This window comes from Ipomoea nil, unplaced genomic scaffold (genome assembly GCF_001879475.1).
Source record: "Ipomoea nil cultivar Tokyo-kokei standard unplaced genomic scaffold, Asagao_1.1 scaffold1612, whole genome shotgun sequence".
NCBI lineage: Eukaryota > Viridiplantae > Streptophyta > Magnoliopsida > Solanales > Convolvulaceae > Ipomoea > Ipomoea nil.
The window spans coordinates 919,916-929,995 of NW_017618040.1; the positions used below are offsets into that span (position 1 = coordinate 919,916).

The 10,080-nt window shown below is 35.5% G+C and overlaps 1 protein-coding gene across 1 annotated transcript; it reads right to left on the reverse strand.

Moving 5' to 3' along the window:
- Positions 1-1,994: 1,994 nt before the first annotated feature.
- On the reverse strand, positions 1,995-3,627 carry LOC109191033 (pathogenesis-related protein P2-like). Its single transcript, XM_019341621.1, has 2 exons — positions 3,296-3,627; positions 1,995-2,348 (listed from the first exon to the last, which is right to left on the reverse strand). The coding sequence occupies exons 1-2, from the start codon at positions 3,554-3,556 to the stop codon at positions 2,184-2,186; spliced, it is 426 nt and encodes a 141-aa protein (XP_019197166.1). The 5' UTR covers positions 3,557-3,627; the 3' UTR covers positions 1,995-2,183.
- Between the last annotated feature and the right edge of the window lie 6,453 nt (positions 3,628-10,080).

Genomic DNA, 10,080 nt, shown 5'->3' on the forward strand with positions numbered 1-10,080 from the left:
ATTTCATTGTGTTGTGAAAGCTTGAAGTCTAGATGATCTCTTAAAAAGAAACTTCACAACAACACACTGGTTTTGAAAGCTTTTTGGATGACACTTGTTAACAAAGCTTTTGTAGATGAAAATTGAGTGAAAAACCAGCACCTTCTTCAGTGGTGAAGATGGGTATTTATAGGAGAGGAAGATCCATCCGTTAGAGGGAGATGGAAAATTCAAACCTATTAACCAGTGTGTAATATCCACTGGGCTCAGAGCATTTAATGTGGTTGTACTCCTAGTTAATTTGGTATCATCAAAATCTAAATACACTTGTTCCTAACAGTCCTCACACATGCATGTTACCACTAAATCAATCTTTATGGTAAATTAGTAGGTAGCCGCTCTTCGCCGACCATCAAAACCAAGCACAGCTTAAAAACTCTCTCCATTGATATCCTTTCACTTATTATGCATACTCTCCTTCATTTCCTTTTTGTTGTGTCTATCCTAAAGGGTTGTCTTTATTTGTAGACATGGAGATGGTGGGTCACACTTGTGTGAGACCGTCTTAGATATTTTTATCCGTGAGATAGGTCGAGTTAATATAGAAATATAATACTTGTATTGAAAAATGTAATACTAATGAGGAATAAAGCAGAGTGTTTGTTATTTATAAGGGGAAGTGTAATATTTTGAAGAAAATGTAATATTTTTATATTTTGATGTAAAAGTATTACATTTTTTCATAAAAAATTATTACACTTTTCCTTTTAAGTAATATTGACAAGTGTTTATTACTTATAAGAAAACATTTAATACTTATGAGAAAAAATGTACTAGTAGTACTTTTAAATCAAAATGTAAAAAAAAATAATTTATTCCTGATTAGTATTATATGTTTTCATTATAAATATTACATTTTCATACTCCACTCATGTATATATTTTTTTTCCCGTAGATGGTAGGGCTTGGACTAATTCAGATCATAACGACAAACTATATTTTTTAAGGAAAACGTATGCTAGCTTCTACTTTTACCAAATCTAATGCGGAAAATTATATTTATATTTCTAAATTAGGTTTAATTCAAAATGACAAACTAATTTCTTTGAGGAAAATTTTTAACTCTGGGGTGATGAAGGGATCCGTAATCACTATCCGATAGTGTGCACGATGTATGCGACCTTAGTTGGCAAAAGACTCTAAAACCGTAAACCATCCAACCTAGGTTGTTCATAGCTGATCGACTCTAACTAAAAATGTCAAAAGACCGTGCTCCCGTTGGCCGTCAAAATACCAAATGTGATACCGAAATAAAGTTATGTTTGTATTTCAAAATTAGTTATTTTTTTAAAGGGTCCATTATTATGGTTGAATACAGATTTTTATCCATGTTATTTTACCCAATCGATTTCAAGTTAATTCTCTTCTAGATGGTGGTTGAAAATAGAATTTTATTCTAGATAATGATGAATCTTGACATTGACTTCAAGACCTGAAACTTCAATGCTTGGGTGGTGTGCATTCATTGCATATTTATCAATTATCATATCTTAGCTGGAAATTTTGACTAATTATGCAACAAATTTCCATCAACTCAGTGCTTGCGTTGCTAATTTGCTATCTTTGAAGGAATTTTTTAATTTTTTAATTTTTTAATTTTTTTTTTGCTATTTTTTCATATGAAAGTTAGTAACTCAGATCAGCAAGTCGCTCACTATTTTTTTTTGTGCTTTTAATAATCCATGTTTCATAGCTTGGTCGGACTATATCTTAGACCACATTAACGCGCCCCTAGACCCATAAAGAGGTAAACCGAACAAGTCTAACTTCGAAACTAAACACCGAACTGCACACTTTTGCACACAAAGGGCTCATTCTAAATCCAAACTCTCAATTACTGTACGTAGCAGGCCAGAATCGTAACAAAAATGCAAGTCTAACTTATTGATCTTTCTGTTCTTGTAACTTTCTTTATCTAATCCTTAGCTTATGCATCAGAATGAAAAAAATGGTAATCGTCACAAAAGCTCAGACTTTTATTCTAGCATAATACGGGGTTATTTCTCATTGCCTTTTATTATTGTATATATTACAATACGGGATTACTTTTTGATACAAATCGTCACAAAAAGCTCATCCAGGCCACTTTTATTCTACAACACAACATAGTTGTTAATGGCATGAGAATATTGGAGTGGTTTTAATTAACAGGCGACGAATTGGTAGTCAACCATGAGGTGCCCCTTAGCGTATCCCTGCTTGTTTTTATCCAAACGATTAAACACGTTCACGTCCAAATCCAGCCCTCCGTTGGCACATTGATCAACGATCCTCACCGTTTCTTGGGCTCCGCCATCCCTATTTTTAACCTGTGCATATTAATATGAGAAATATAAGGAACTTTCAATTTTGTTTCATATATATATATATATATATATATATATATATATATATATATATATATATATATATAGTGTATGTCAAATATAATGGTAAAAAATAGAAAGTGAATTAAGCAAGGGAATGTATATATACCACAAAATCAATGCTTTAGGGTGTGTTTGGAAATCCAAAAAATGATTTCTGAAAATTATTTTTCAGATTTCTTGTGTTTGGGAGATGGTGGAAAATTGAAGTGAACAGAAAATGATTTCCAGTCGAAGAGAAAATAGTTGGATTTTTCTGAAAAATAGCTTGGTTTAGTTCATAAGTATCAGGAATTAAAATTTTGACCTTTATTTAGTCACAGAAATTCTGTTTTCATCATTAAAAAAAAATATTAGGGGCCAAAAATTATAACTTCCACAAATAACTATTTTGATAATCTAAATGACAAAAATAATCAGTTTTATGACTACTTAAAAGAAAAAATTGCAACTCATGATAATTATAAATTGAATTTAAATTCGATTTATAACTTAAAAACAAAAAATATAATTATTCTTTTGAAAAAATGAAAAAATTGCATTTTTCATCCATAAGTTATAGTGTAATTGTAAAATTCATTCCTAATTGTCGGTCGTGCTCACTTTTCATCCTTAAGCTATCATTAACGTTGCGAGCACTTTTCATCCTTTTACTAACAAAAAAATTAGGGACGAAATTTGCAACGTTAGTATAGCTTAGCTAGGAACAAAAAGTGAGTACAAAAAGTTAATAAAAGGACGAAAAATGCAACCAGTGATAGCTTAGAGGCGAAAATGAGCACGACCAATGATTAGAAAAGAATTCTACAATTATCCTATAACTTAGGAACGGAAAGTGTGATTTTCCCTAACAAGTAGAAGATGAGAAAGATAGCTGAATATATACCCACCCTTAGACACTTGCCACAAGATGGCTGGCCATGAGCTCCCACGGGGCCACAAAAAGCAGTCCACCCATACTTCTTTCGCCACTCCAGCGGCTTGCTTGCATCCCAGGTGGCGCAGTAAGCACTCGCCGCCGTCAAATCCCAGTTGATATTCTGAGGATTATACAGATGATATGTAGCCCTCACGTTGGAAGCGCTCTGCGCCGCAGCGGAGACCACCACAGAGACCAGCAAAACCAAGCACAGCTTAACAACTCTCTCCATTGATAACCTTTCACTTGTTATATGTCTATTCTCCTTTGTTTTTCTTTTCGTTGTGTCTATCCTAAATGGCTTTCTCTATTTATAGACACGTAGGGTATGGACTAATTCAAAACGACAAACTAATTAATTAATGTCCTTTAAGGCAAATGCATGCTAGCTTCTTCCATCTTCCCCGAAAAGGTTGAATCTTCAACACCAAAGGCTATACATTCTGGCCGAACATTTGAGATGATAAAAATTATGATGACTCAATGACTCAGCAGACAAGGTCAAATGCGGGTGTACACAATAGATCTGTCAACTTTGGACATAATTCTCACCAAATGCATGCTAGCTACTATTTTTACCAAATGTGATACGGAAAATTATATTTATATTTCTAAAATAGGTTTAATTCAAAGACGAACTAATTAATTTCTTTAAGAAAATGCTACCTTTTAGTTTTACCAAATATAATACGGAAAGTTATGTTGCCTCAGGGCAATGATGTTAATAGATGAAAAAGTCTCACTACAAACTTGCTTCCTACCACCAATATTGGAAGTTTAGGTTTAGGTTGTGCTCTTTGCATAGAATTGTACAATTTAATGTTGAACCTTCAAATTAAATTAACTCAATTTATCTACTGATCATGAAGGCAAATTATTGTGTGGACCATGGTTCATATAGCTATGTGCACCACGGTCCAAAACGATGTCGTTCAATTTTATGAGTTAGAATACTGTACATTATGAGTTAGAATAATGTACTTTTTGTGCTATAATAATGTATATTATTGTGTTAGAATATAATAATGTACATTATGTGTTATAATAATGTACATTATGTATTATAATAATGAAATTTTTAGGTTAAGATAATGTACTTATGAGTTAGAATAATGTACAGTATGCTTTGAAATAATGTACATTATGAGTCATAAAAATGGATATTGTAGTGGGTCGCGTAAAAAAAATTATGTGAAACGATGTCGTTTTTGGACTGTAGCTGTGTGGACCACGTTCCACGCAATAACTATTGCCTCATGAACCTGTGGTCTAATTAATGGGATTCAAAATATAGTCAAGCGAAGCTCAGAAACCCGGGTTATTAAATTAAAGAACATACAAAAACTTGTGTTCAAATTTCAAAATTAATTGTTGTTTTTAAAAGTGTCAATTAGTACAGTTTATTATATTAGATACAATCATGCATTGTATGTTTGATTACACTGGGTAGTATTAAAATATCGTCAGTATACCAAGAATATATATAACAAGACACTGATGTCCGTTTGCAATATAGATTATAATTTGATCCAGGTTATTTAATATTGTGTGTATAACACCTTTACTTTTTTGGTCCACAAATTTTGTATGAAGTTGCATTTTTCTCCTTGTATGAAGTCCACAAATTTTACGTTTGTCTAAAGATTCGAACACTTATGTCAACCTTATCTCTTGCAACAATTATAACAAAATTTTTGAAACTTAAAAGTTAATGCCAAAATTTATGTTTTGTGACAAATATATTAGTTACATAAAAAAAAATGAGCAAACAAACATGATCTAACTTGACCATATTTAGTTTGAATTGGCTATTAGTTAACAATTTTTTTTTTTTTTAAATTTACATCATATAAAACACTACTGGAAATTATGGAATTTCCGACCACCTGAAAGTGATCTTAAATCAAGTCAAAAGCCTTGTTCCGACCACTTTTGGTATCCGGAAAAACCTTTGTTGCTATTTCCGACCACTTTTTGGTATCAACTTGATTTAAAATCACTTTCAGGTGGTCGGAAATTTCATAATTTCCAGTAGTGAAATAAAGTCTAAATAGAATCCAAATTTTAAAAAGCATTCATTAAAAAAAAAAAAAAAAAAAAAAAAAAAAAAAAAAAAAAAAAACCTTTGATAACCACAGAGTGTTAATTTGGTAACCACAAAGTTTCAAGTTCGACTCTTAGTGGGAGCGGCCTATTGACTTTTATAGCTTGAGAGATCAGTAATGGGTAACCTTGACTGATTTACCTCTTTATAGTCGTTTACCAGTTAAGATCACAAGACGAGATCTAATATACATTTTCAAGTTGTAGTTATGGTTTTTCTTCGTCATCTAAAAAGACAAGTTTTTAGACTCAGCCTCTACGTGTTAGAGTTACGCAGTTACCTGCGTTAATTGCGACTCTATTAAATATTCAGGATGACCGTAAATAATATTCAAATAAAAATACTGTCCTTTTATCTCAATGAATCATGGATGCTTTTGCTGGGAAATACCCCTGATCAATATAATTTGAGATTTTGACACTTTTTTATATTTTATAATAACTGATGCATTGTTTATGTTTTTTTATTCACCAATTGGCTTATAGCTTAGTGGTAGAACATTTTATTGTAAATTGAGAAGACACCAGTTCAAACTTGGTTGGGCCCTTGATTAGCATGTTTGTTTCAATGGGGTAACCCCAGTTGAGCGTTTGAGATTATCCGTTTTGATTGTAGAAAAACTTGAATCTACCAACTCAGGATTATAGCTCAGTGTAAAGCATTCGATTGCAGATCGAGAGGTCACCATTCAAACTTGGTTGGGCCCTTGATCAACATTTTTGTTTCAATTGGGTAACTCGATTCAAACCTAGTTGGGCCCTTGAGTAGCATTTTTGTTTCAATTGGATAACTCGGTTGAACGTTTGAGATTATCCATTTTGATTGTATAATGAATGAAAACATAAGTTACATTACTCTAAAACCTTGGAAGCGTTCTGTGCCGCCGCGGAAACCACCATAGAGACCAGCAAAACCAAGCACAACTTCACAACTCCCTCCATTGATTATGCACAGTTTGTGCTCCATCATCCGGAAGGAGCTTTGTTAATAAGGACAAAAGGAGGAAAATATGAAAAGACTATGTCTTGTTTGCGAACAAATTATGATCATGAACATGCATACGTGTTTGTTTATTTAGCGTTCATGAGCGTGTTCTCAAACGTTAACAAACATGTTCGTAACGTGTTCGTGAATGTTAACGAACACGTTCGTGAACGTTAACAAACACTAATGAACTCTTAAAAACGAACACGAACAAGATTTTTAAAAACCTTAACAAACAAATACAAACATGAATACTCCAAAAATCTTAACAAATGAACACGAACAACCTCTGTTCGTTTGTGTTCAGATCATTAACATCCCTATAATTATATTTATATTTATATTTCTAAATTAGGTTTAACTCAAAAAGACAAACTAATATCTTTAAGAAAATGTTACCTTTTAGTTTTACCAAATGTAATACGGAATGTTATGTTGCCTTAGGGCATTGATGTGAATCCGGAGAATCGGAAGGCTCAGGGAACTTGTTTCAAAAGTTGTCTAAATAATTGTGTGTTACGTGTGCGAAATCATTTTTAAAATAAAGCATGATCTCCTATTTTCTTATGTGAAAGTAAAATGTGAATATTATCTATTTTATGATGAAGTAGAATGTGAGGAGTATTATATTATTATGGGGTTATGCATGATTTGTATATCTCATTGTTGTAATTATTGAGATTGTGGATGAATGGTTTAAAAGCTTGATATTTGAAGGGATGCAATTTGACGATTTGTGCGGAGCAACTGAGCCTCGGCAGTGGAGATGGAGGATTGAAGAGAGAGAGAGACATCCTTCATGGTAGCAATATGTGACATGACAAAGACCGCTTGTTGCCGAAGAACAACCAAGGCCAATGAGGAGCCAAGAGTAGAATCAGCCGATGGAGATCCTGAGTTTGGAACAGGAGAAGCAGTTGGAGCCGATGCAGGTGGATCTGAGTTGAGAGTGGCCCGATCATCGTAGTGAGATTTCTGGAAGAGATGGGAGTCCATAGAACTTTTGTGAGAAATATGACAGAGTACTTCATTGGAATACAATTGTAAGCCCTGCTGTTGTAAGATCCCCGTGATCAGACATGGAAAAGGGAACCCATTATGTGATGATAAATGAGATGACCTAGATCAATGGGCAGTTGATGGCGAACTATGTAGAGAAGAGATGCCATTTTCTTGGTCACCGTGTGCATAGAGACATTTGGAAGCCAGTTGCTTGAAGCTAATCGAAAGCGGACGAAGTAAACAGTGGTGAGCTCATTCGACGGAAGGCTATTTTTAGGCTAGACATCAATTTCGTTGTGAGTAAGATGAGCGGCAAGAAAATCACCCGCAGGTTCAAACAAATCATCACAAGCAGTACGCTGAAAATAATCATTTATAATTGAAGGACTGAAATCATACCAAACATCCCTCATGAAGACCTGATGATAATGGGGAGAGGCCAGCAGAAGAGAGCTAGATTGGAGATTTGCATAGAATTCCGGAATGAGCGAAGCAGAATAAGCACCCACATTCTGAATAGTTTGAAGCAAGTTTTGAGCATGTAGGAGAGGAATGGCATTGCAGCTGTGAATGAGGTATTCAGTACTGAAGTTCTTTTCAACAAGAATGTCATGGCTAGAGTGCTGCTTCCATAAGACTTCCAGAGCTGGAGAAAGAAGAATCGGTCTGAAAGACTGCTCCTTAGCAACCTTAGAAGGCTTGGACTTAGAAGAAGCGGCTGGCTTGGAGGCTGGAGCAGAAACTGGAGGAAGAGCTGGACTAGAGAAGCCAGTCCTAGACCTGGTACGCAGAGCAAGACCAGACAACTTATGTTCTGTGCATTTGCTCGGGCGAGTCTCAGATGCAAATTCAACATCTTCGGACAAATTGAGCTTCCTCTTAACAGTCGGAGCAGAGATAGGGGCAATTGGAGGATCATCTACATCAGTGACTTTGGCCTTCCCTTTTGCCTTAGAGGATGCAAACGGCACAGCTTTGACCGATACACACTTTGGAATTTGAGCAATATTGGGAAGATTGGCGACTATATCAGACATAATAGCTGCTTGAATAGAAGGATCCTCAGGTTCAGATACAATTTCATGGATTGATACCCCAACATCCCCTGGAGTAGAGTCTAGAGTAGAGGTATGATGTTTGTGCGAAGAGCGATGCTCAGGCATCGTGGGGACGGCCTCCTCTGAGCGATGTGGCAGAGAACCTGTGAAAGCAATCGTAGACAGAGGCACAAGAGAAACCCGACAGAGGGATCCTAATAACATAGATGCATAGACACATCAACAACACAACAACAACAAAAAACATAGAAATCGAAGCAAATCAAGAGGCTGAAGAAAAATCGATTCAAAAGAAAAACACACACCTAAAGATAAGCAACAAGCAATTGCATCTAAAGGGAGTAAAAGAAGCTAAACCGTAGTATGAGCTCGTAACCGTCGAGCCCGAAGCTCTACTTGGAGATCTCCTTCATCAAAAACTTCATCAAGAGGCAAGGGTTCATCCCAAAGCTCTTTCGAAGATTGCCTTTGAGTCTCGCAAAGATAATTTTTCCACCAGCACTGGATGTCGCAGGAGAGTGGCAAGGACACGCCTAGTGGAGAGATCAGAGATCGGTGCCGTGCCACGAAGAATTTGTTGATAGAGATCCAATCGCTCATCCTTAGTCAGGAAAAAAATGAAAGGATTGAGATCGGAATGAGCTGCCATGTGAGGATGCAAGAGAACAAGAGAGGATTTGGTGGAGGATTTTGGCTAGATTTAGGATTGAAGGGAGGATTTTGGGGAGAGATAAATAGAAATAGTGAGATTTATTAGGGATTTATGATCCTAAACTTTGGGGAAGAGCCGATGGTGTATAACAGCCAGGTGAGAGAAAATAATAAAATAAAAAAACGGGCGAGATTTAATATGATGTGATTTATCATTATTGGGTTTATAATGGATCTGGAGTATCCGCTGGTCCAGATCTGTAAAGAAAAAAAAACAAGCAAAACAAACAAAAGAGGAAATTATTTCAAGAAAACGAGAATTAGATGGAAAACCTGCACACCCCTAGGGCTGCTCGGAGTAACTCAAATCTTGTGTTATCTAGAGGTTTCGTAAATAAGTCAGCCAGATTTTTCTCTGTCGAAATGTATTCCAAGTTGATTTCTTTGTCCTCTACCAACTCGCGTATGAAGTGGTGCCTGATTTCAATATGTTTAGTACGGGAATGCTGAACCGGGTTCTTGGAGATGTTGATAGCACTTGTATTGTCGCAATAGAGTGTCATGCACTTTTGATGTAAGCCATAATCTAGAAGCATTTGTCTCATCTATAATAGCTGTGTACAGCAGTTACCGGCTGCAATATATTCAGCTTCAGCTGTGCTGAGAGATATCGAATTTTGTTTCTTACTTAGCCAGGCAACTAAGTTTTCCGAAAAAAGAAACAGCCACCAGAGGTACTTTTACGATCATCTGCATTCCCGGCCCCGTCAGCATCACTGTAACCCACAAGATTCAAGTTAGTGTCATTGGAAATCCAAATACCATAATCGAGAGTCCCTTTGATGTATTTAATTATCCTTTTTACAGCTTTGAGATGAGATTCTTTAGGGGCGGCTTGAAATCTGGCACACATTCCGACACTCAACATTATTTCTGGACGGCTCGTCGTTAAGTACA

What these genes read in the sequence shown, in the direction of transcription:
- LOC109191033 (XM_019341621.1), bottom strand. Translation starts at nt 3,556, where the DNA reads ATGGAGAGAGTTGTTAAGCTGTGCTTGGTTTTGCTGGTCTCTGTGGTG. An exon ending in CTTGTGGCAAGTGTCTAAGG is followed by an intron (nt 2,349 to 3,295) that starts GTGGGTATATAT and finishes TAATATGCACAG; the next exon opens with GTTAAAAATAGGGATGGCGG.